Source organism: Ranitomeya imitator, chromosome 4 (assembly GCF_032444005.1).
Source record: "Ranitomeya imitator isolate aRanImi1 chromosome 4, aRanImi1.pri, whole genome shotgun sequence".
NCBI lineage: Eukaryota > Metazoa > Chordata > Amphibia > Anura > Dendrobatidae > Ranitomeya > Ranitomeya imitator.
In genome coordinates, this window is record NC_091285.1 from 66116917 (window position 1) to 66144875 (window position 27959).

At 43.8% G+C, this 27959-nt stretch overlaps 1 protein-coding gene across 1 annotated transcript in view; it reads right to left on the reverse strand.

Moving 5' to 3' along the window:
• LOC138675496 (uncharacterized transmembrane protein DDB_G0289901-like) overlaps positions 1-20264 on the reverse strand; it is a 43748-nt gene extending 23484 nt beyond the window's left edge. Inside the window, exons 1-4 of the mRNA XM_069763793.1 lie at positions 20210-20264; positions 19571-19659; positions 5114-5179; positions 3026-3073 (exon numbers count right to left, since the gene is read on the reverse strand). Of these exons, the coding sequence (XP_069619894.1) occupies positions 3026-3073; positions 5114-5179; positions 19571-19659; positions 20210-20258 (252 nt within the window). The 5' untranslated portion in view covers positions 20259-20264. The remainder of the gene's footprint in view (positions 1-3025; positions 3074-5113; positions 5180-19570; positions 19660-20209) is intronic.
• Between the last annotated feature and the right edge of the window lie 7695 nt (positions 20265-27959).

A 27959-nucleotide genomic window follows, 5' to 3' on the forward strand; every position in this document is an offset into this window, starting at 1 on the left:
GCAGAGCCCGGGAGGAGCGCCGTTTTGGAATGCAGACTTTGATGGAATGGTCTACGCGCGTCACGTTGCATTTGCAGAGCTCCTAATGTACCTAAACAGTAGAAATTCCCCATAAGTGACCCCATACTGGAAACTAGACCCCCCAAGGAACTTAACTAGATGTGTTGTGAGAACTTTGAACCCCCAAGTGTTTCACTAAAGTTTACAACGGAGAGCCGTGAAAATAAAAAATCATTTTTTTCCACAGAAATGATTTTTTAGCCCCCAAATTTTCATTTTCACAAGGGTAACAGGAGAAATTGGACCACAAAATTGTCCAATTTGTCCTGAGTACGGTGATACCCCATATGTGGGGGTAAAGAACTGTTTGAGCACACAGCAGAGCTCGGAAGGGAACGAGCACCACTTTACTTTTTCAGCGCAGAATTGGGTGGAATGAGATCGGATGCCAAGTCGCATTTGGAGAGCCCCTGATGTGCCTATACAGTGGAAACCCCCCAATTCTAACTCCAACCCTAACCCCAACACACCCCTATCCCTAATCCCAACCCTAACCACACCCCTTACCCCAACACACCCCTAACCCTAATCCCAACCATAACTACACACCTAACCCCAACACACCCCAAACCCTAATCCCAACCCTAACCATAACCCTAACTACACCCCTAACCCGAACACACCCTTAATCCTAATCCTAACCCTAACCACACCCCTAACCCCAACACACCCCTAACCCTAATCCCAACCCTAACCATAACCCTAACCACACCCCTAACCCTGACACACCCCTATCCCTAATTCCAACCCAAATCCCAACCTTAACCCCAACCATAAATGTAATCCAAACCCTAACTCCAACTCTAGCCCCAACCCTAACTTTAGCCTCAACCCTAACCCTAACTTTAGCCCCAACTCTAACCCTAACTTTAGCCCAAACCCTAACCGTAACCCTAATGGGAAAAAGGAAATAAATACTTTTTTTATTTTATTATTTTTCCCTAATGAAGGGGGTGATAAAGGTGGGTTTGAGTTACTATTTATAGCGGGTTTTATGTTTGGCAGCTGTCACACTCTAAAAGACGCTTTTTAAAGCAAAAAATTGTTTCTGCATCACCACATTTTGAGAGCTATAATTTTTCCATATTTTGGTCAACAGAGTCATGTGAGGTCTTGTTTTTTGCGGGATGAGTTGACATTTTTATTGGTACCATTTTTGGGCACATGACTTTTTTTTATCACATTTTATTCCGATTTTTGTGAGGCAGAATGAACAAAACCCAGCAATTCATGAATTTCTTTTGGGGGGGACGGTTATACTGTTTCATGTTTGGTAAAATTGATAAAGCAGTTTTATTCTTTAGGTCAGTACAATGACAGCGATACCTCATTTATATTTTTTTATGTTTTGGTGCTTTTATACAATAGAAACTATTTTATATAAAAAAAATAATTAGTTTTGCATCGCTTTATTCTGAGGGCTATAACTTTTTATTTTTTCGCTGATGTAGCTGTATGGTGGCTCATTTTTTGCGGGACAAGATGACATTTTCAGCGGCACCATGTTTATTTATATTTCTTTTCGATTGCGTGTTATTCCACTTTTTGTTCAGCGTTATAATGATAAAGCATTGTTTTTTGCCTTGTTTTTTATTAAAAATTTTTATGGTGTATATCACACTTTGCAGAGCACTGTGTCAAGTCAGCCATCTGACAGGCAGTGCAGGAGGCTTGCCTGCGCCTGCTCTAAGCAGGCACTGATAAGCCACCATCTTGCAGGACCCGGAAGGACCCCGCAGCCATCTGGATCCGGGGGCCTGCAGGGAGGAGAACGGAAGGGACACTCGGACCAGCGCAATAACATCGCGATGTTCTGAGGGTCTCAGAAAAGCGCACAGGGAGGGGGCTTCCCTAGGCCTCCAGAACTCTGCGATCTTGTTTGATCTCAGTGTTCTGGGGGTTAAAGTGCCGGGAGCGGTCCGTGACTGCTCCTGGCACATAGTGCCGGGTGTCAGCTGTGATAATCAACTGACACCTGGCCGCGATCGACCACGCTCCCCGTGAGCGTGGCTGATTGTGTTGGACTTACTATTCCGCCCATGGGAATTAGGGCCCGGGTCACATGGACGGAATAGTACGTCCAATGGTAGAAAGGGGTTAAGCTGTGGAACTGTTAGCCACTCCCATCTCCTATATAATCTGGGCCCTGGATAGCTCTCTTTGTCAAAGCTAGCTTTTGCTGCATGGCTGGAGATTGCTGTTAGTGGTTATAAGAGTAGGCGGTTGATGGATTTATCTGTGATTGTTGCTAGGTTTTAAGTGTGTGATAATTCCCTTTCTTCTCCTACTTTGGTTTAACTCCATCCGCCACTCCCGATTGTATCCCTCTGTTATTTGTGTGTGTATATTTGTATGCATGGTATTTTTCGTTATCCCTGTTTGTATTACCTTGTTAGTTTGGTTGGTGTATTACAGTACACTACTACTCCCCTCTTCCCTGTTTGGGGGAATGGTACAGACTAAGGGCACCATCAGAAGTAAGGGAACAGGGCGAGCTAGGGTGCCCCTAGCTTTAGAGACATGGAAGGATCCCCTGGTCCCAGTACACCCGACAACATAGTTGTGACACTCATGTTAGGTCAATGATAACAGATTCATGACCAGACACCTGACAACCATTTTTAGCTCCGGCAGCGGCCAGATGCAAACAATGGTGAATGGAGTCAGCGCAGCTACATAGAGGCCGTTGCAGCAAGTTGCAGCTCATCTCCTATGTATCCTATGTATCTCAATATGAGCTGAAATATAGTCCTCAGAAATGGCCATTACGGAGCTGTGTTGTTCTGGCTCAATCCACTGATATTGATTACCTCAATTTCAAAAGCCTGGTTAACCCATTTGATAAATCTCCCCCATTTTTTGCTCAGTCCAGAGCTGTACATATATCTATAAACAAGTTTACTCCTTTCACAACTAAAACCTGTTTGTTTCTTAATTATCACATTGCAATGTCTTATTGATTTACCTGCAGTAGTCTTAGTGCTTTTATAAGTTCCATTTTATTTCTCATTGCCTACAAAAAAGAAAATCTTAGTAAGCAACATTATGTTATAAAGTGTAAGAAGTGAACATGCAGGGAAAGAGCATGCTGCACAGGAAAACAAGGACAGAAAGGAGGGTCGTGCATATAATGATTGCTAAACATAAAAATTACACAGAAATCCCACAATTTTTCTCTTAAAGGGAATTTGTTACTAGGTTTTTGCTACCATAGCATTGTGTAGAGACAGAGACCCTGATTTCAGAAAGGTACAACTTACTGAAGTGTTTGCTGTAGTTTTGATAAAATCGCTGTTTTTCTGTTACAGATCTAGCAGTTCTCTGAATGCTGAGATCTGTATAACCCACCCACCTCCCTGATTGGGTGCTTTATGTGCACACTGTGCATAGGCAGGAAGCTACCAATCAGTGGTTGGGGTAAAATTAAATAAAACTCATAAATATGGAGGACTACATTGTGACGCCCCATGGTCACCCTTGGAAGGGATGAAAGATCTCTTTTATCAGGTTATCACATACACACAACATGTTCACACTCCCGGCCAGAAGGGGGAGCTCTGAACCCGGATTAAGGGGAACTTCCCTATATTCTGGTCTGGAGGGAAAGGGAGTCAGTCTGTCAGAGGACAGAGATGAGAGCAGTCAGACATTGAGTGTCGGAAGGACTGACGGGGACCGTGTAGCCAGAGTTGCTACAACTCCTAGAGAAAGAGAATTAAGAAGGAAAGGACAGCTTGTGGAAAGTGCGCAGGAGAGAAAAGGCACAGGAGAGTGACACCTGGGGAGCAGAGCAGTGATTTGGCTACCTCCCTGGCTAGTGGAGATTCCGGTAGCCGGAAGACCGAGGCCGTGTCGGACTCTAAGAGACATAGCTGAAACTGGCAGGACAGCTGAACTTTAAGTTACCTGTCCACCCTTATATGCAGGAGGCACAGTGACATATAAGGCCCGGGTCGTGATAGAGACCCTATAAAAATGAATCACCTGTCATACGGGTTGTGTCCTAACCTATATGGGGGACGGAGAAGAACTGTGAGGACCTTATCTGAAGCCATAGGCAGTAAGGGACTACAACACCATCACGCTATGAGGAAGGCTTTCATCTCCACCTGGTAAAGGGGACTCTGGATTCAAATCCAAGCCGGCTGGACCCTGCCTGTACCTGTAATCTGGTGCCCTGGACTGCAGTTGCCTGAAGCTACAGTAAACCAGGTAAAGAGACTGCAAACCTGTGTCCTCATTCTTTACTGCACTATTCACCATCTCCATCTATATATGGGAGCTCTGGGCACCTACTTCACCTGTGGGAAGTTATACCATCTCGCTGCCATACCATCACCCCAGAGGACCCCTTTAAGCAGGGTCGGTCCCTACTGACCCCATACCACAGGTGGCATCATGAACAAACTTTACAAATCCCTTCAAAGACTTTTCCCTAAAACATGGGTGCCCAGGGCCACGGACCGGGTCGCCGCCACCATGACCTCCCCCTGTGAGTACCGGACCCGGTACCGAGTACCCCACAGTCCAGGCGGGCGACTCAATGTGACATGACTTGTCCTCTAGTAGTAATCTACTGCTGGAAAACAATGTTTTTTTGCCAAAATTACAGCAAGCAATCCAGTAACTGACACATTGTTGGAATCGGCGTCTCTGGCTCAGATTAGGTGGCAAAAACCTGGTGACAGATTCCCTTTAATATAATCCAGTCCTGCATTATATATCAGTCAAAACATTTAGAGCCTGTTTCCAGATCATCCTTATCTTCTTATTCATTTCCCGTCTATCAAACTGCTGTAGATACATGGTACCAGGAATTCTATACCCTACACCCTAGCAGTATTTGGATCAATATGGGAAAGGATCCGAAGGGAAATTAAAATGTGTGCTCTTTGCAAGTTTTCTGGTTAAAACAAAACACCCTGGAAAATGTAAGCAAATCTACTTCTGTGTTGCATTTTGCTTTTTTATGCCTAGATTCACAATCCAACCAGAGCAATCAGGCATATCATGATGCATGCCTCCTGTATTCCCTGCCACATCATTTCCTTACCTTAGATCTGTCATAAGCACATAAGACGTTGGCTATGGCACGAATAGTTGCCACTTTGTTTTTTGCCTGAGAATAAATAGGTTTTATATATGAATCATTAGATCATTTTCACATTCTCATCAGAATTATTTTCTAGCTATTACAGAATAGTTAACATTTTGTAGATATTTTATTTCAATATAGAATCAACATCTAGAGACTCGGCAGTGATGAAATTCCTATTTGGCACATCCTAATATCGTGTTCTGGGATCTGTGGTTCTATCCAGGACTACCCTGTTTCGTAGTCTGTGTACAAACCACAAAGTCCGGGTCGATCGCGAGTTTCCTGATACAAGCGAGCAGCCTTATAGGCATCTATGAGGCCGTTAGTTTGAGTCGAAAGACCCGCTGTCTGCCCCGGGTGAATTCCAGTCGTATGCATGCTAGAAAAGATAGGTGATGGGCAACACTTCACAATTATTCAAAAAAAAAATTATGGAAATATATTATCAGTATTAACACTTCAAATCTGGAGCTAATTTCGAAAAGCAGTAGAAGTTTCAATAAAGGAGAATGACTTCTCCATTGCTAATCTATTTACATGGTTCTTTTATTTTAAAAAGTTCCTTGAAAAAGGTTCCAGGTGGAACTGAAACGCTCCTCTGAGGTATCGGCATACAAAGGATTTCATCATTTCTGTTTTACATGAGCTTTGGAGTGCGGCCATTTCTGCTAATTACGTAGGATCTGGTTGGGGTCCTGGAATATGCTCACATTGCTGCTTCCATTTTTCGAATACTATTTCCTTTTTTCGGCACCACTCCAAATTCTTTTTTATTATTTCCCTGCCGGAGTGGTATCGCTAATGTTTGTTCCTTGCCTGTAGTAAATTACCAGCCGCCGTCTTCTGCTCTTCCCATCATCGCTCCGGTCCCATTCCACCATCAGGTTCCCGTAGCTCCTGACTGACCAGAAGTCACAGCTAAGGGTCACAAGTAGAGTTGAGCGACCTTGACCTTTTTAGAGTCGAGCCGGGTTTTGCGAAACCCGACTATGTCCAAAGTCGGGTCGAGTGAAATCGGCCGATTATGACGTAAAGTCGGGATCGACCGAAACACGAAACCCAATGCAAGTCAATGGGGCAGCATAGTCGGCAGTGAGTGGGGGCCAGGAAAACACCTAGAGTGCCCATTTTAATGTCAAAACCATCCATTCTTCTTAATGAAGCTTGTCAAGCGTAATTTACCTTAAAATAATTGGAAGGCATTTGAAATTGGGGGTCATTTGGCTAAAGTTGTGGGGGGTAGGGCTGGTTCAAGTAATTAGTGGGCCCAGTAAATCTGGACCACGTCACGGCAGTGGAGCAGGGAGAGGTAAGTATTTCAACTTTGCAAGTGCTGTGATCCTGAGCAAGCAGGGGGGGCCCACTCGTTGGCATTGGCACTGGCACAGGGCCCCTCAAAGTACAGCGGTGTGTTTGCACGGCGGGGGCGCCTCCCACCGGCAGCAACACTTTTGCGTACTATGAGAGGCCCTGTGCCAGTGACGTCGCCAACTAGTATTCCTCCCCCCACCTGATGAAGGAACCTGCACTTTCATCTGCACCTTCCTCTTTGTCCCCGTGTAAGGTGGTATGGTATGCGGGAAGAGCAACCTGACTTTCAGCAGGGTCACAATGTTGTTGTGTAGCGTGCACGGGGAATGTTGCGTTATGGGTCAATGTACCAGCAGACTCATCTATCACTGGCTGGGCAATGGGCACGATGAAGTGGAAACACAGATATAGGCCCAAAGAATAAAGTGGGCTAAATGCAGTTCAAAATTGGTAACACAGGAATAACCAGGGGGCATTGCAGTGGAGGACAACTGGAATGAGAGGCTGACACAGAGAGTAGGGCCAAATCAGTAAGTAGTCGAAATGCAGTTCAAAATTGGCAACCGTAGTAAACAGGCGGCACAGCTTTGTTCAGTGGAGGAGAACAGCAAGGAGTGGCAGACACCGATAGTAGGCCCCAACCCAACTAGTAGGCCAAATGCAGTCTAACATTAACAACTACTTAACGAGAGGCTGAAAATGGAATTTCAGGACAGGAAACCAGGAGAACAGCAAGGAGTGGCAGACACCGATAGTAGGCCCCAAACCAACTAGTACGCCAAATGCAGTTGTTCCATTTAACCACAATTTAATGAGAGCCTGAAGATAGAAGCTCAGGAAAGGCAACCTGGGGAACACCTTGGAGTGTAACACACCATCTCTCTCCACCCCATACCCATTTTGTAGGCCTAATGCTGTGTACTTTTCTACAACTACTAAACGAGAGTCGGAAGACCGAAGCAATGGCAAGGAAACCTGGGGAACACCTTGGAGTGTAACACACCATCTCTCTCCACCCGATACCCATTTTGTAGGCCTAATGCAGTGTAGTTTTCTACAACTACTAAACGAGAGTCGGAAGATCGAAGCAATGGTGAGGAAACCTGGAGAACACCTTGGAGTGTAACACACCATCTCTCTCCACCCCATTCCCCATTTTTTAGGCCTAATGCAGCGTAGTTTCCAACAGCTACTAAACGAGAGCCGGAAGATCGAAGCTCAGGAAAGGCAACCTGGGGAACACCTTGGAGTGTAACAACAACCTCTCTCTACACCACGGAAGGGCTGATTCTTAGGAAGGAAGGCTGTTGTAAATAAGCATTGCGCGTCCGAGGGTGATTATATTCTTATTCGGTATCTACTCACCCTCGGACGCGCCATGCTTCTTGATTTGTAATTAATGTTTATTTGCAATGTGCTTTTGACTTACTCAATTATTTTTTTAATTATTGATTTTATTAAATTAATAGTTTAACATCTTATTGGAAATAATTTAAAGGAGACGCGACAGGACAACACTCGGTGGATGCCATATCTGTGTTAACAACTCCAAAAAACTTTCAGTTAACTTCTTGCAGGAGAAAGAAATTGTAGCTGTTGGACCTTTGTAGTACAGTTCCAGATATTTGTTGTGTGTTTGTTTTGATTGTTAAAATGTCTGCATTTGAGATCTCAACACGATCTTATTTTTTATAATCAAATTAATTTTTTAAATATTTTATTAGGTTGGTTCAAGGGGTACACGGGCCGCAGTAGACAGGTCAGTGGAGGCCTAGTGGAAGGAGGGACCGCAGATGCGCCACTGTTTCACCCATACACAATTAGTAGGCCTAATGCAGCGTAGTTTCCAACAGCTACTAAACGAGAGCCGGAAGATCGAAGCTCAGGAAAGGCAACCTGGGGAACACCTTGGAGTGTAACAACAACCTCTCTCTACACCACGGAAGGGCTGATTCTTAGGAAGGAAGGCTGTTGTAAATAAGCATTGCGCGTCCGAGGGTGATTATATTCTTATTCGGTATCTACTCACCCTCGGACGCGCCATGCTTCTTGATTTGTAATTAATGTTTATTTGCAATGTGCTTTTGACTTACTCAATTATTTTTTTAATTATTGATTTTATTAAATTAATAGTTTAACATCTTATTGGAAATAATTTAAAGGAGACGCGACAGGACAACACTCGGTGGATGCCATATCTGTGTTAACAACTCCAAAAAACTTTCAGTTAACTTCTTGCAGGAGAAAGAAATTGTAGCTGTTGGACCTTTGTAGTACAGTTCCAGATATTTGTTGTGTGTTTGTTTTGATTGTTAAAATGTCTGCATTTGAGATCTCAACACGATCTTATTTTTTATAATCAAATTAATTTTTTAAATATTTTATTAGGTTGGTTCAAGGGGTACACGGGCCGCAGTAGACAGGTCAGTGGAGGCCTAGTGGAAGGAGGGACCGCAGATGCGCCACTGTTTCACCCATACACAATTAGTAGGCCTAATGCAGCGTAGTTTCCAACAGCTACTAAACGAGAGCCGGAAGATCGAAGCTCAGGAAAGGCAACCTGGGGAACACCTTGGAGTGTAACAACAACCTCTCTCTACACCACGGAAGGGCTGATTCTTAGGAAGGAAGGCTGTTGTAAATAAGCATTGCGCGCCCGAGGGTGATTATATTCTTATTCGGTATCTACTCACCCTCGGACGCGCCATGCTTCTTGATTTGTAATTAATGTTTATTTGCAATGTGCTTTTGACTTACTCAATTATTTTTTTAATTATTGATTTTATTAAATTAATAGTTTAACATCTTATTGGAAATAATTTAAAGGAGACGCGACAGGACAACACTCGGTGGATGCCATATCTGTGTTAACAACTCCAAAAAACTTTCAGTTAACTTCTTGCAGGAGAAAGAAATTGTAGCTGTTGGACCTTTGTAGTACAGTTCCAGATATTTGTTGTGTGTTTGTTTTGATTGTTAAAATGTCTGCATTTGAGATCTCAACACGATCTTATTTTTTATAATCAAATTAATTTTTTAAATATTTTATTAGGTTGGTTCAAGGGGTACACGGGCCGCAGTAGACAGGTCAGTGGAGGCCTAGTGGAAGGAGTGACCGCAGACAGGCATCGAAGGCCTAAAATAATCACACATGGCTGTAGGCAATTTTAAATTGGTTCCAGGGGTACACGGGCAGCAGTGGTGTGGTCAGTGGAGGCCTAGTGGAAGGAGTGACCACAGACAGGCATCGAAGGCCTAAAATATTAACACATGGCTGTAGGCAATTTTAAATTGGTTCCAGGGGTACTTGGGCAGCAGTGCCCTGGTCAGTGTAGTAGTAGTTGAAAGAATGGACCGCAGACAGGCATCGAAGGCCTAAAATAAAAAAATTGGGCTGGCTGTAGGCAATTTTAAATTGGTTCCAGGGGTACACGGGCAGCAGTGGTGTGGTCAGTGGAGGCCTAGTGGAAGGAGTGACCGCAGACAGGCATCGAAGGCCTAAAATAATCACACATGGCTGTAGGCAATTTTAAATTGGTTCCAGGGGTACACGGGCAGCAGTGGTGTGGTCAGTGGAGGCCTAGTGGAAGGAGTGACCACAGACAGGCATCGAAGGCCTAAAATATTAACACATGGCTGTAGGCAATTTTAAATTGGTTCCAGGGGTACACGGGCAGCAGTGGTCTGGTCAGTGGAAGTCTAGTGGAAGGAGTGACCGCAGACAGGCTTCGAAGGCCTAACATAACAAAAATGTCAAAACAATGGTATTGTCAGTGCCAGGCATTGAAGGATGTCAGCGCCTAGACTACACATTGGTGAAGCTGTGAGAGATAATTTTGCTAGTGGTAGAGCACTGTTTGAGCTGGGGGGGGGGGAACTGGCTTGTGGCCGGCGGTACAGGCACAGGGCCCCTCATATTACAACGGTGAGTCTGACGTTGGGTGCGCACCACCACCGCCAGAGACACTTTATTGTACTATGAGGGACCCAGTGGCAGTGCCGTCGACCAAAAGCGGCCACACCCACCTCTTCAGACAAACAGCACTCTCAAGGGTCCAAGCGCAAAGTGGCGATAGCACGACCCCGTGTGGGGAGTTTGGCCATTTCGTGAGGTGGAAACATGTCGTATGCTGGACAATCAGGTGAAGAAAATTACGAGATTGGAAAAGTCATTCAGAATAGTCCACAGGCAAGACCTTTTCATAGGAAAGCTAGGTGTCAGCCGGGCAGGGTGGGGCAAAAGATTTTGAAATCCAGTTGTGGTTCATTTTAATGAAGGTTAGATCATCTACATTTTGGGTAGCCAGACGAGTCCTTTTTTCTGTTAGTATTGAACCTGCAGCACTGAATACTCTTTCTGATAGGACACTAGCTGCCGGGCAAGCAAGCTCCTGCAATGCATATTCTGCCAATTCTGGCCAGGTGTCTAATTTGGATGCCCAGTAATCAAATGGGAATGACGGTTGAGGGAGAACGTCGATAAGGGATGAAAAATAGTTTGTAACCATACTGGACAAATGTTGTCTCCTGTCACTTTGAATTGATGCTGCAGTACCTGTCCTGTCTGCGGTCATAGAAAAATCACTCCACAACCTGGTCAGAAAACCCCTCTGGCCAACGCCACTTCTGATTTCTGCCCCTCTAACACCTCTGGTCTGCTGGCCCCTGGAGCTCGTGTGAGAACGATCACGGGCGCTGTGTGCAGGGAATGCCAGAAGCAAACGGTCAACAAGAGTTGATTGTTTTGTTGCTAATATTAGTTCCAAGTTCTCATGTGGCATAATATTTTGCAATTTGCCTTTATAGCGAGGATCAAGGAGGCAGGCCAACAAGTAATCGTCATCGTTCATCATTTTTGTAATGCGTGTGTCCCTTTTGAGGATACGCAAGGCATAATCCGCCATGTGGGCCAAAGTTCCCATTGTCAAATCTGCGGTTGTGCTTGGTTGAGGGGCAGTTGCAGGCAAATCTACGTCACTTGTGTCCCTCAAAAAACCAGAACCCGGCCTTGCCACGCCACCAATTTCCCGTGCCCCCGGGAAAGCTTCCTCATTAAAAATATACTCATCCCCATCATCCTCCTCATCCTCCACCTCCTCTTCGCCCGGTACCTCGTCATGTACACTGCCCTGACCAGACAATCGCTGACTGTCATCAAGGCTTTCCTCTTCCTCTGGTGCAGACGCCTGATCCTTTATGTGCGTCAAACTTTGCATCAGCAGACGCATTAGGGGGATGCTCATGCTTATTATGGCGTTGTCTGCACTAACCAGCCGTGTGCATTCCTCAAAACACTGAAGGACTTGACACATGTCTTGAATCTTCGACCACTGCACACCTGACAACTCCATGTCTGCCATCCTACTGCCTGCCCGTGTATGTGTATCCTCCCACAAAAACATAACAGCCCGCCTCTGTTCGCACAGTCTCTGAAGCATGTGCAGTGTTGAGTTCCACCTTGTTGCAACGTCTATGATTAGGCGATGCTGGGGAAGGTTCAAAGAACGCTGATAGGTCTGCATACGGCTGGAGTGTACAGGCGAACGGCGGATATGTGCGCAAAGTCCACGCACTTTGAGGAGCAGGTCGGATAACCCCGGATAACTTTTCAGGAAGCACTGCACCACCAGGTTTAAGGTGTGAGCCAGGCAAGGAATGTGTTTCAGTTGGGAAAGGGAGATGGCAGCCATGAAATTCCTTCCGTTATCACTCACTACCTTGCCTGCCTCAAGATCTACAGTGCCCAGCCACGACTGCGTTTCTTGCTGCAAGAACTCGGACAGAACTTCCGCGGTGTGTCTATTGTCGCCCAAACACTTCATAGCCAATACAGCCTGCTGACGTATGCCAGTAGCTGCCCCATAATGGGAGACCTGGTGTGCAACAGTGGCAGGTGCGGATGGAGTGTTTGTGCGACTGCGGTCTGTGGACGAGCTCTTGCTTCTGCAGGAGGACGAGGAGGAGGAGGAGGAGGAGGGGGTGCGAACGGCTACAGACAACTGTTTACTAGACCGTGGGCTAGGCAGAACTGTCCCAAACTTGCTGTCCCCTGTGGACCCTGAATCCACCACATTTACCCAGTGTGCCGTGATGGACACGTAACGTCCCTGGCCATGCCTACTGGTCCATGCATCTGTTGTCAGGTGCACCTTTGTGCTCACAGATTGCCTGAGTGCATGGACGATGCGCTCTTTAACATGCTGGTGGAGGGCTGGGATGGCTTTTCTGGAAAAAAAGTGTCGACTGGGTAGCTCGTAGCGTGGTACAGCGTAGTCCATCAGGTCTTTGAAAGCTTCGCTTTCAACTAACCGGTAGGGCATCATCTCTAACGAGATTAGTCTAGCTATGTGGGCGTTCAAACCCTGTGTACGCGGATGCGAGGCTAAGTACTTCCTTTTTCTAACCATAGTCTCATGTAGGGTGAGCTGGACTGGAGAGATGGAGATCGTGGAACTAGCGGGGGTGCCGGTGGACATGGCAGACTGAGAGACGGTGGGAGATGGTATTGTTGCCGCCGGTGCCCTAGATGCAGTGTTTCCTACTACGAAACTGGTGATTCCCTGACCCTGACTGCTTTGGCCTGGCAAAGATACCTGCACAGATACAGCAGGTGGTGCGCTAAATGGTGGTCCTACACTGCCGGAAGGGATGTTGCGTTGATGACTAGCTTCATTGGCCGAGGGTGCAACAACCTTAAGGGACGTTTGGTAGTTAGTCCAAGCTTTCAAATGCATGGTGGTTAAATGTCTATGCATGCAACTAGTATTGAGACTTTTCAGATTCTGACCTCTGCTTAAGGAAGTAGAACATTTTTGACAGATGACTTTGCGCTGATCAATTGGATGTTGTTTAAAAAAATGCCAGACTGCACTCTTTCTAGCATCGGATACCTTTTCAGGCATTGCAGACTGAGCTTTAACCGGATGGCCACGCTGTCCTCCACCAGGTTTTGGCTTTGCCACGCGTTTTGGGCAAGATACGGGCCCGGCAGATGGAACCTGTGGCGATGTTGATGCCTGCTGCGGCCCCTCCTCCTCCTCTGCTTCAGAACTGCTGCCGCCTGCACCCTGTTCCCCCAATGGCTGCCAATCGGGGTCAAGAACTGGGTCATCTAATAACTCTTCTTGTACCTCCTGCGCAACTTCGTCTGTGTCACCGTGTCGTTCGGTGGTATAGCGTTCGTGATGGGGCAACATAGTCTCATCAGGGTCTGATTCTTGATCAGCACCCTGCGAGGGCAATGTTGTGGTCTGAGTCAAAGGACCAGCATAGTAGTCTGGCTGTGGCTGTGCGTCAGTGCACTCCATGTCAGATTCAATTTGTAATGGGCATGGACTGTTAACTGCTTCACTTTCTAAGCCAGGGACGGTATGTGTAAAGAGCTCCATGGAGTAACCCGTTGTGTCGCCTGCTGCATTCTTCTCTGTTGTTGTTTTTGCTGAAGAGGACAAGGAAGTGACTTGTCCCTGACCGTGAACATCCACTAACGACGCGCTGCTTTTACTTTTACCAGTTTCACGAGAGGAGGCAAAAGAGCTAGAGGCTGAGTCAGCAAGATAAGCCAAAACTTGCTCTTGCTGCTCCGGCTTTAAAAGCGGTTTTCCTAATCCCAGAAAAGGGAGCGTTCGAGGCCTTGTGTAGCCGGACGACGAACCTGGCTCCACAGCTCCAGACTTAGGTGCAATATTTTTTTCCCCACGACCACCTGATGCTCCACCACTACCACTACCCTCATTACCAGCTGACAATGAACGCCCCCGGCCACGACCTCTTCCACTAGACTTCCTCATTGTTTTAAAAACGTAACCAAACTAACGTTATTTGTTGCAGTCACACAACTTACACGGTGAGCTATAACTTCAGTATGATTTAGCTACCCCTTTACAGGTTGGTGAGACCACCGCGAAAATCAGGCACAATGTTACACACTCTTTTTTTGGTGGCTGCAAATTAGAGAGATGCCCCACACGCAGGACTGTCACTGAAGCACAAATGTTAATATTAATGTCACACTATTATTTGTTTTTTATTTTTATTTTTTTCAGGAACACTTTAGAAACCCCCCCCAAAAAAAAAAATTGATTTTTGCAGGGAGAATTTAGAAAACAAATGTAACAAACTATATGCTTTCTATGGGCCACTGAGTGAGAGATGACGCACACAGGAATCAGGAATGGCACACAAGCCCAGAGGCCAATATTTTTCTACCAATGATTGATGGAGTTATTTTCTCTGGTAGATTTTGGAACCCAAATCAAGGAAAAAAAATATAGGCTTTCTATGGACCACAATTGGAGAGAGAGAGAGAGAGAGAGAGAGAGAGATGGCACACCCAGGAGTCAAGACTGGCACACAAGCAGAAAGGCCAATATTAATCTCCCACTGTTTTTTTTTTTTTTTTTTTTTTTTCAGGGAGACTTTAGAAAAAAAATAAATAAAAAAAATATGATTTTATCAGGAAGAATTTAGAAACCAAATAAAATAAAATGATTTTTTCAGGGAGAATTTAGAAAACAAATAAAACCAAAAATAGGCGTTCTATGGCCCACTGACTGAGAGATGACGCACACAGGAATCAGGAGTGGCACACAAGCCCAGAGGCCAATATTTTTCTACCAATGATTGATGGAGTTATTTTCTCTGGTAGATTTTGGAACCCAAATCAAGGAAAAAAAATATAGGCTTTCTATGGACCACAATTGGAGAGAGAGAGAGAGAGAGAGAGAGAGAGAGAGATGGCACACCCAGGAGTCAAGACTGGCACACAAGCAGAAAGGCCAATATTAATCTCCCACTGTTTTTTTTTTTTTGTTTTTTTTTTCAGGGAGACTTTAGAAAAAAAAATAATAAAAAAAATATGATTTTATCAGGAAGAATTTAGAAACCAAATAAAATAAAATGATTTTTTCAGGGAGAATTTAGAAAACAAATAAAACCAAAAATAGGCGTTCTATGGCCCACTGACTGAGAGATGACGCACACAGGAATCAGGAGTGGCACACAAGCCCAGAGGCCAATATTTTTCTACCAATGATTGATGGAGTTATTTTCTCTGGTAGATTTTGGAACCCAAATCAAGGAAAAAAAATATAGGCTTTCTATGGACCACAATTGGAGAGAGAGAGAGAGAGAGAGAGAGAGAGAGATGGCACACCCAGGAGTCAAGACTGGCACACAAGCAGAAAGGCCAATATTAATCTCCCACTGTTTTTTTTTTTTTTTTTTTTTTTTCAGGGAGACTTTAGAAAAAAAAATAATAAAAAAAATATGATTTTATCAGGAAGAATTTAGAAACCAAATAAAATAAAATGATTTTTTCAGGGAGAATTTAGAAAACAAATAAAACCAAAAATAGGCGTTCTATGGCCCACTGACTGAGAGATGACGCACACAGGAATCAGGAGTGGCACACAAGCCCAGAGGCCAATATTTTTCTACCAATGATTGATGGAGTTATTTTCTCTGGTAGATTTTGGAACCCAAATCAAGGAAAAAAAATATAGGCTTTCTATGGACCACAATTGGAGAGAGAGAGAGAGAGAGAGAGAGAGAGATGGCACACCCAGGAGTCAAGACTGGCACACAAGCAGAAAGGCCAATATTAATCTCCCACTGTTTTTTTTTTTTTTTTTTTTTTTTCAGGGAGACTTTAGAAAAAAAAATAATAAAAAAAATATGATTTTATCAGGAAGAATTTAGAAACCAAATAAAATAAAATGATTTTTTCAGGGAGAATTTAGAAAACAAATAAAACCAAAAATAGGCGTTCTATGGCCCACTGACTAAGAGAGAGAGAGAGAGATGGAACGCTTAGTACTGGCACACAAGCCCAAAGGGCAATATTAATCTCCCTTTTTTTTTCCAGGGAGAATTTCTAAAACCCCCCCAAAAAAAAAATAGGCTTTCTATGGCCCACTATTTGTGAGAGAGATGGGACGCTCAGGACTGGCACAGATGGCACGCTCAGGACTGGCACAGAAGCCCAGAGGCCAATATTAATCTCCCTTTTTTTCTGGGAGAATTTATAAAACCAAAAAAATATTTAAATAGGCTTTCTATGGCCCACTATTTGTGAGAGAGATGGCACGCTCAGGACTGGCACAGATGGCACGCTCACAACTGGCACACAAGCCCAGAGGCCAATATTAATCTCCCTTTTTTCAGGGAAAATTTATAAAACCAAAAAAAAAATTAAATAGGCTTTCTATGGCCCACTATTTGTGAGAGAGATGGCACGCTCAGGACTGGCACAGATGGCACGCTCACAACTGGCACACAAGCCCAGAGGCCAATATTAATCTCCCTTTTTTCAGGGAAAATTTATAAAACCAAAAAAAAAATTAAATAGGCTTTCTATGGCCCACTATTTGTGAGAGAGATGGCACGCTCAGGACTGGCACAGATGGCACGCTCACAACTGGCACACAAGCCCAGAGGCCAATATTAATCTCCCTTTTTTCAGGGAAAATTTATAAAACCAAAAAAAAAATTAAATAGGCTTTCTATGGCCCACTATTTGTGAGAGAGATGGGACGCTCAGGACTGGCACAGATGGCACGCTCAGGACTGGCACAGAAGCCCAGAGGCCAATATTAATCTCCCTTTTTTTCAGGGAGAATTTATAAAACCCAAAAAAAAATAAAATAGGCTTTCTATGGCCCACTATTTGTGAGAGAGATGGCACACTCAGGACTGGCACACAAGCCCAAAGGCCAATATTAATCTCCCACTGTATTTTTATCAGGGAGAATTTATACACCCCACAAAAAAAAATACAGAAAAATGAAAAGGCTTTCTATGGCCCACTATGTGAGAGAGATGGCACACACAGGGATGGCACTCTAGCAGAAATGCCAAATTGCCAATCTTAATCTCCCACCAAAAAAAAAAAAAAAAAAAAAACAGGGAATGTCCTACAATTACTATCTCCCTGCCTGCAGTAATCTCAGCCAGGTATGGCAGGCAGCTACTATCTCCCTGCCTGCAGTAATCTCAGCCAGGTATGGCAGGCAGCAATAAGGAGTGGACTGATGCACAAATGAAATAAAAAGTGTGGACAAACAAAAAAGATAGCTGTGCAGAAAGGAAGGAACAAGAGGATTTGTGCTTTGAAAAAAGCAGTTGGTTTGCACAGCGGCGTACACACAGCAATGCAGCTATCAGGGAGCCTTCTAGGGCAGCCCAATGAGCTACAGCGCTGAGGGGAAAAAAAAAAAAAAAAAACTTCCACTGTCCCTGCACACCGAGGGTGGTGTTGGACAGTGCAAATCGCTGCAGCACAAGCGGTTTTGTGGTTAATGGACCCTGCCTAACGCTATCCCTGCTTCTGACAAAGCGGCAGCAACCTCTCCCTAAGCTCAGATCAGCAGCAGTAAGATGGCGGTCGGCGGGAACGCCTCTTTATAGCCCCTGTGACGTTGCAGACAGCAAGCCAATCACTGCAATGCCCTTCTCTAAGATGGTGGGGACCAGGACCTATGTCATCACGCTGCCCACACTCTGCGTTTACCTTCATTGGCTGAGAAATGGCGCTTTTCGCGTCATTGAAACGCGACTTTGGCGCGAAAGTCGCGTACCGCATGGCCGACCCCACACAGGGGTCGGATCGGGTTTCATGAAACCCCGACTTAGCCAAAAGTCGGCGACTTTTGAAAATGTTCGACCCGTTTCGCTCAACCCTAGTCACAAGCTCTCAATGTAAGTCTATGAGCGTCTCGGTCTGGCTCTGATTGACTTACATTGAGAAGTGACTTTTGGTCTGTCCAACAAACACTGGAGCAATGCAGCTATTCACAACTAGCAGAAGACAACCAGAGAGGCACGGAGAATATCAGAAAATGGTAACCGATAAGTCAACAGGGAATATACGTAGAAAAGATCCCGAAAAAAATAGATGGAGGCACTTAGCAGCATTAGCTCAGAAAAATATAAAAAATGTTTCGAACAGTGGAAAAATCATTAGGAGGACAAGTGCATATAATCTAATGGACAGTATTTTGAAGGGGATCAATGTTTTCAAGATCTTATCTTTAATTTAAAAAAAAAAGTAATTCTCGAGGTTTTTTTAGGTATCCCCTCTTAAATTAGTGATACTACTCCAGGACTGAGATAAAAAAAATTATTGGGTGGTGCTTTCAATATCATCATTTCGATTAAGGAATCCTTTTTATTAATATGGCCTATGTGATTTGCAATGGTTCTTGGAAAGCTTCTTCTGAAAAGTACATATGCTGGGTCCCCTAATAGCAAGCTTTCATTGATAAGGAAAATTAAAAAAATATTTATAGACCCACCAAGTCCTCAAAAACAAGACCTGTCTTAGACTCAGAATGCCATAATACATAACTAATCAAATTGCTTTTCTAATATTTAATTGGAAAGACCCTTCTGCTTCCTCGCTGCTCTGTCTATTTGAGAATCCACAGTGCATGCTGGGAACATCAAATGAGACGTAATCAGGAGGCTGGGGCTGCTATGCTGGCTCTAATGAGAAGTGATGAGCCAGCAAGAGAGCGCACTGTCAGTATGCGTTATAAAGGAAAGAATGCGGCGAGCAGGAAGAGCAGAGGCTAGCCCCACCTCCCAGTCTGTTTCAGGGGCAAGGCTGGTCTCTGTTCTCCCTGTTTGCCCTGTTGACTGCTTTACAATGCATAATGACAGTGCGCTCCCTTGTTGGCTAGTCACTTTTCATTAGAGGTAGCAAGGGAACGCACCGTCACTGTGCATTGGAAAGGAATATCTCACATTGAGCTCATACTGAGCATACAGTATGTTGGAATTGACAACTGACACATGGTCAGTAGAGCAGGAACTAGCACAGCCCCTAAAATGGATGTCACTGATGACACTTCATTTTAGGGTGGAGAAAGCACCTGCGGCAGTGACCGAAGTCTCTTCCCCTTGATGACGTCTGATTTGAGTATCCCAGTATGTACTGGGAATTGTCAAACGTAATGTCATCAAGCTGGAAGTTTAAAAAATTAAGAGTATCCCCCCCCCCCTTTAACGGCAGTGCACATATACAGTACATTTAATATAGTCACGCAATGTAATATGGAATATAATATAAACCTTAATAAATAGTTTAGCATCCTTACTTACCAAGGCCCTTTGTAGGCATGTTACATCAGCAATTTGGGTCTGCTGGCAACTGTTAGCACATCTGCTCATGCAGCTAGCTGATGCAAGATCTTAAAAAAAGTGGGACACAATTCAATATATCATAGCAATATCTGGAGATGTTACACAACTTCGGCGTACAACTTTATGTAACCCATTGCTAGTTATGTTCTATTCATGCCCCTAATATCTGCACCCTTAATATAGAATAGTTCATATGATGCCCATTGGCTCCTACTGTAGAGTAAAACATATATAATGCAGCATATATTTTTTGCAGGATCCCCCTTTATTTGAAAGCATAGCCAACTCTGATCTTCAATACTGTAAAAAAAAGTCATTCTGACACATGGCAGCCAAAAATGGGATAAAAAAACACTTTTTAGGGTCATGTCAGGCCCACTAGCCTCCTTGATTACGCATAAAGGGTATTTCTCAAAACAAATCCCATAATGAAGGGGAAAATAAGGTCTGAACATTACACAGATCTAACAGGTGCTATGTTGCCAAAGATCAGAACGCGACGACGTGAAATAAAATCTCCCACCTAAAAGTCATGAATTACCTTTAAAGTGCACACGTTACAAATACAAAAAACACAAGACATAAAGTGTAACTTACTGAAGTAGCAGCTGAAAGCTACTAGTAGGAAGGCGACCGCAATCTTCATGATTCCTGGATGTGATGATCACCAGACATCCACTCAATATATAGTGGGGTCAGGAGCTCACAGCCCCCAAACCGGAAATTGACATTGATATTTGAGAAGCATGGTCAAGTTCATTATTCTAATCTCATTGATAATCCCCATTAGTCATGGTATGTGAAAGAAATGAGTATAACAAAATGTCTACATGATTTGTAATGCTTCTTGGAAGTAGAACTAATCAAAAACTGCGTGATATTATCAAATTGCAGATTAGCAGATTATCAGGAGTTAGTTTAGTGCGGAGATAGTTGGCTGCACTTCTTCAATGTTGGAAAGGAAAATATGTAGACATGTACACATCACCGTATAAGTAGTCTAAAAAGAGCATTTAGTATCCATATACAGCATCTCCTCTAAGGATCTTTAGGTCCAAAATTTTGAAAAAATTTAAAAAATTCGGCTTTTCAATTTACATAGTAATCTCTTTCAAGAATTGGACGATCTTCTGTATAATTTATGTCAGCCATAATGCCCGATTCATCATATCACCAGATATGTTCTGAGCTTCCTATTCATTTCATCATATTATAGTGTAATAGAAGAAATGGGGTATAGTAACCCTTTGGAATCCTCCATACCAGTAAAAATTAATTCACTAATTCAATAAAATTAATTAATTGTTAAAATTGTAGGCCAAGTAAGAAATTGTATATGTTTTGGGTAACATACATTGCCTGGGCATCTCATGTCCAAGCAAAGTGTGCTTGTGTCATGGTTCGGGATTAATCCACAATATTCTAATTCCCTAAAAAAAGAGAAAAAAAACTGGAATATAAGTCATTATTCTTATTTACTAAACCACAAGTTTAAGATCCAGATCAATGTTGAAATTTTAACGGCAAGCAACAGATCTATAGGATAGAGTTTGGTTTAAAGTGTACATTGAGGCCATGAGGCCTCAAGATGTTCAGTCTACGTATCCATTGTAATTATTTTGGATACAAAAATTGAAAGAAACGGATGGCATTCACCAGTTAAAAAATCTTCTTTATTCCAATACTTTAAAACATCGGCGTCGGGAGGATGGGAGCAGGAGTAGAATGGACGACAGCCGTTTCGCACTGCAGTGGCGCTTCTACTGGTCATAATTGTAATTATTTTGTTTTAAGTAATTTAAAGCTGTCACTACCGCCTTATCAAAAAGTGGTACATGGTGTATAATATGAAATTTGAGATTTTTTCAGTAAAGCCACATTTAATAAAATGTTTTGGCACAGGTAGATCCAATCTTTTCTTTCTAAGAGTATATATGTGTTAGTTTATCCATGTTTTAAAGTTCCATATGGTTTCCCTCACATACCACAAGTTACAAGGACATTGTAATCTATAAATTACATATTCTGTAGAACAAGTCAAGTAGTCATTAATGAAGAAAATTTATTTAGTTGTATGGTGTTCAAAGAATTCAACCTTCATCATATTATAACAGTTTATACAACTTAGATATGGATAACAACCTGTTCTGCGATTCCCAGTTAGGGAGGTCTGGATAAGGGATTTTTTTTAACCAATGTCAGAACGAACCAACTTGTCCTTGCTGTTGCTTGCCTGTTTATATTACATTAATTGGGGTCCTGTATTCCTCTTTTTCAGGCAAGCATTTTCCCAACATAGGTCAGTTAGACCTAATTATACTATTTCCACGATTGGTGCCAGCTGGTGACATAAATGCCTCTTCCCCTGTGCTAGGTGCTTCCCAATCCCATGTACATGACAGTAGCGAAGATGCCTCCCTGCTCCTGTCCTTGCACATTCTATGTACCATCATCAGGCAATTCCAAATCCTTCTCTTAGCACAGCATTCAGTTCTCCCTACCATAGGCCTTGAAACAAAGGAGAAAGTTTCCAGCCACCAACAGGCCCAAATGGTTAACGGGCACATTTCCAGGCTGCTTGCTGTGGAAATTTTGACATTTAGGCTTGTTGGCAAAGAGGATTTCCATTGACTCATGGCGGCAGCCATCCCTCGGTACTCGGTCCCCAGCCACCACTTTTTCTCCCAGTGTGGTGTCCCCGCCTTGTACCAGCACATGGCCAGGAACATCTCTTGTGCCCTTACCAATGTGGTTACTGGCATTGTTCACTTAATGACCGACACGTGGACAAGCACCTGTAGCCAGAGACTCTACATTACCCTCACGGCATACTAAGTGAACAGTGTGATGGCTGGGGACGAGTTCCACCCTAGCACGGCACATGTGCTCTCGACGCCGAGGATTACTGGCCCTACTTCTATTAGGGTTTCCTCCACCTTCTACATCAGTTCCTGCACCCCTTCTTCTCCTCCTCTTACTCCATCTCAAACGTGTTATCTCAGAGCACGTCCACATCATCCGGAAGCTGGTAGCTCTGCAGCACTGCCTCAGTGAAGCGGCAATAGGCTCTGCTGAAGTTAATTTGTCTAGTAGATAAAACGCACACCACGGCAGAGTTACTTGAAGGAATAACAAACCAGACCAATCTGTGGCTTTTGCAGCTGAACCTTCAACCAGGCATGGTCATGTGTGATAATGGGTGTAACCTGGTGGTGGCTGTGAATCTTGGCAAGGTCACATATGTACCATACTAGGCACACGTGCTTAACTTGATAGTTCAACTGTTTCTGAAAACATACCCAGATTTGCCAGAGCTTCTGGTCAAGGTACTTTATGTCAGCATCTATTTCTACAAGTCAGCTACAGCTACTGCTGCTCTGGTGGTCCTGCAGCTGTGCATGCAAGTGTCAGTTTACTGCTTTGTGTGCGACATGCCCACGTGATGGAACACCAAATGGCACATGCTGGCAAGGCTTTGTGATCAGCAGATGCCGTTTAATGAGTATCAGCTTCAACACGCCCATTCTGGTCAGCCTCTGCGCATAACAACTGAAGAGTGGGTATGTATGTCTGACATTTGTGCTGTTCTACAAGACTTTGAGGACTCCACAAAGATGGTAAGCAGTGATGACACTGTAGTCACCACAATGATCCCGCTTCTGTGCCTACGCAAACAGCTGCTGCTCATAAATAATCATGAAGTTATGTATGCAGACCAGGTGGAGATGGACATGAGACTTTGAGATACTACCTAGCCAAGCCTTATCTCATCTGCTCAGCATAGATTGGTTAACAATGAGGAGAAGGATGCTGGAGAGGAGGAACAGGAGCTGGTGGCTAGCGCAACAGGGGCTCTAGTACTCACAACCCCTGTCCCGTCTCTCCTACATGTATGGGCTTGGGGGGGAGATGAAGAGTTATCATCATGGTGGAGACAGGGAAGTGTTGGCTATAAGAAGATTTGCACATATAGTCGACTTTATGTACTATTGCCTTTCCCGTAACCCTCGCGCTATATTTATCTTGGCCAAAAAAAAGAGTAACATAGTAACATAGTAACATAGTTAGGCCGAAAAAAGACATTTGTCCATCCAGTTCAGCCTATATTCCATCATAATAAATCCCCAGATCTACGTCCTTCTACAGAACCTAATTGTATGATACAATATTGTTCTGCTCCAGGAAGACATCCAGGCCTCTCTTGAACCCCTCGACTGAGTTCGCCACCACCACCTCCTCAGGCAAGCAATTCCAGATTCTCACTGCCCTAACAGTAAAGAATCCTCTTCTATGTTGGTGGAAAAACCTTCTCTCCTCCAGACGCAAAGAATGCCCCCTTGTGCCCGTCACCTTCCTTGGTATAAACAGATCCTCAGCGAGATATTTGTATTGTCCCCTTATATACTTATACATGGTTATTAGATCGCCCCTCGGTCGTCTTTTTTCTAGACTAAATAATCCTAATTTCGCTAATCTATCTTGGTATTGTAGTTCTCCCATCCCCTTTATTAATTTTGTTGCCCTCCTTTGTACTCTCTCTAGTTCCATTATATCCTTCCTGAGCACCGGTGCCCAAAACTGGACACAGTACTCCATGTGTGGTCTAACTAGGGATTTGTACAGAGGCAGTATAATGCTCTCATCATGTGTATCCAGACCTCTTTTAATGCACCCCATGATCCTGTTTGCCTTGGCAGCTGCTGCCTGGCACTGGCTGCTCCAGGTAAGTTTATCATTAACTAGGATCCCCAAGTCCTTCTCCCTGTCAGATTTACCCAGTGGTTTCCCATTCAGTGTGTAATGGTGACATTGATTCCTTCTTCCCATGTGTATAACCTTACATTTATCATTGTTAAACCTCATCTGCCACCTTTCAGCCCAAGTTTCCAACTTATCCAGATCCATCTGTAGCAGAATACTATCTTCTCTTGTATTAACTGCTTTACATAGTTTTGTATCATCTGCAAATATCGATATTTTACTGCGTAAACCTTCTACCAGATCATTAATGAATATGTTGAAGAGAACAGGTCCCAATACTGACCCCTGCGGTACCCCACTGGTCACAGCGACCCAGTTAGAGACTATACCATTTATAACCACCCTCTGCTTTCTATCACTAAGCCAGTTACTAACCCATTTACACACAATTTCCCCCAGACCAAGCATTCTCATTTTGTGTACCAACCTCTTGTGCGGCACGGTATCAAACGCTTTGGAAAAATCGAGATATACCACGTCCAATGACTCACCGTGGTCCAGCCTATAGCTTACCTCTTCATAAAAACTGATTAGATTGGTTTGACAGGAGCGATTTCTCATAAACCCATGCTGATATGGAGTTAAACAGTTATTCTCATTGAGATAATCCAGAATAACATCCCTCAGAAACCCTTCAAATATTTTACCAACAATAGAGGTTAGACTTACTGGCCTATAATTTCCAGGTTCACTTTTAGAGCCCTTTTTGAATATTGGCACCACATTTGCTATGCGCCAATCCTGCGGAACAGACCCTGTCGCTATAGAGTCCCTAAAAATACTGGTTGTTCATCTTACTAGACCCACGCTACAAGGAGAAATTTGCATCTCTCCTTCCTTACAGACAACACTATTGGCAGGGGGCAAGCTTCCTTGGCCAACCAAGGAGGAGATGTTAGGGAGACACACAGCAGAAGCAGGGGTACACTATCAAAGGCCTTGGGGAATTTCATGACATCATCCCAGCATCCAAAGCCTGATGACCATGTTTTTCTGACAAGGAGGAAAACGTTTTAAAGATAGTCAAGCAATACCTGGCCCACCAAACCAACGTACTTCCTAATTCCTCTGCAACCATCAACTATTGGGTCTCAAATCTGGACACCTAGAATGAGCTGTTCCTCTATGTCTTGGAGGTGTGACTAGCCACCACTTTTCCACACCACCAGATGACAGCAGCACATAAAGTGTTTTTAATGTTCAATATTTGAATTAGGCCCTTCAGTTGTTGCCTTCAAGGGTGTATAGATGACCCTGAATGCAATTTTTGGCAGGCTTTGCACTGTGTGTAGAGTTTTTATGAGTGTAGGAATACCACAACTACACTTTGCTAAAAATACATGAGTGAGGTACTACAGTTGGTGCCTACAAGGGTGCATGGATGACCCTGCTTGTAATTTTTGGCAGGCTTTCCACTTATTGCACAGCCTTTATGAGTCTAGGAGTACCACTACATGACAATTTGAACAAAATCTGTATGAGACCCTCACTTATCTCTAATATAGGGTGTGTCTGATACTCTATTTCACCATATTTTTGGCAGTTCTTGCTTCTTTCATAAATTACACTGAAATTTCTAATGTTTTAATTAAAATTTCAATTTTGGTTTACTTAAATTATTATTATTTTTAAAATCCTTTTAAAATTTTGCCTTATTTACAAATCATTATACAGGAAAGAATGTTTCTTAATATTTTTTCTTGTAAACTCTAAAGGTACCTTCACACATAACGATATCGTTAACGATATTGTTGCATTTTGGGACGTAGCAACGATATCGTTAAGGAAATCATTCTGTGTGACAGCGACCAACGATCAGGCCCCTGCTGGGAGATCGTTGGTCGCTGAGGAAAGTCCAGAACTTTATTTTGTCGCTGGACTCCCTGCTGACATCGCTGAATCGGCATGTGTGACACCGATCCTGCGATGTCTTCACTGGTAACCAGGGTAAACATCGGGTTACTAAACGCAGGGCCGCGCTTAGTAACCCCATGTTTACCCTGGTTACCAGCGTAAAAGTAAAAAAAACAAACACTACATACTTACCTACCGCTGTCTGTCCCCGGCGCTCTGCTTCTCTGCACTCCTCCTGTACTGTCTGTGAGCGTCGGTCAGCCGGAAAGCAGAGCGGTGACGTCACCGCTCTGCTTTCCGGCCGCTGTGCTCACAACCAGTGCAGGAGGAGTGCAGAGAAGCAGAGCGCCGGGGACAGACAGCGGTATGTAAGTATGTAGTGTTTGTTTTTTTTAACTTTTACGCTGGTAACCAGGGTAAACATCGGGTTACTAAGCGTGGCCCTGCGCTTAGTAACCCGATGTTTACCATGGTTACCCGGGGACCTCGGGATCGTTGGTCGCTGGAGAGCTGTCTGTGTGACAGCTCTCCAGCGACCAAACAGCGACGCTGCAGCAATCGACATCGTTGTCGGTATCGCTGCAGCGTCGCTGAGTGTGAAGGTACCTTTAGTCCTAGTCGATTTTGAATGTTCTATTGTCTGTCCTTAAAGTGGCGTAAAAGTGTGACACCATTGTTCTCAGCAGCAATCTGGGAGTCAGATACTTTCAGGGGTCTTCTCCATGCTGTTCTTCCATTCAGCACTTTTTCCATCCATGTCAACAGTTTCACTGGCAACCAGGCCTCCTTCTAGGGTCTTCCAGAAAAAATTCTGGGATTTCTCATTGACTCCCATTATTTAATTACTTGAAATAAACATCCAAGCATTAGGAATTGCTCGAGTAATGAGCATCCGAGCACTTTCATGCTTGCTCATCTCTAATCATCCATTTGTAGAAGCCATCCTCTTTTCAACAGAAGCTTTTTTACAGATGGTGTTATGTTTGCATCAAGAATTTGTTGAAATTTCATTGAGTCCATTCTTCCCTTTACCCTTGAAATTCCCTGCATTGAGTTCCCTGTACCATTGGCTGCAACACAACCCCAAAGCATAATTGATCCACCTCCCTGCTTGATGGTTGGTAAGATGTTCTTTTCCTGAAATTCTGTGCATTTTTTTCAACACATACATTTGATCATTGTGGCCAAAGAGTTCTATTTTAACCTAATTAGTCCACAGGAGTTCTTTCCAAAATGCATCAGGCTTGTGTAGATGTTCTTTTGTATACTTCTGACCCCAAATATTATGGTGAGGATGCAGGAGAGGTTTTCTTCTGAAGACTCTTCCATGAAGGCCATATTTGTGTAGGTGTCTCTGAACAGTGGAACAATGTACCACAACTCCAGAGTCTGCTAAATCTTTTTGAAAGTCTTTTGCAGTCAAGGGGGGGGTTCTGATTTGCCTCTCTAGTAATCCTACGAAGAGCTCTGAAATTTTGCTTGGTCTTCCAGACTTTACCTTGACCTCCACTGCCATTTCTTAATTGCATTTCAAACTGAAGAAACGGCAACTTGAAAATTATTTGCTTTCTTTTCCTGGTTTGTGGGCCTCCACCATTTTCATTTTCAGAGTGCTAGGCAGCTGCTTAGAAGAACCCATGGCTGCTGTTTTTTGGCACAAGGTTAGAGGAAGCTGGGGGGTTTTTTAGCGCGTAAATTTGCATCACATGACCTTTCCTTACAATGATAGTGA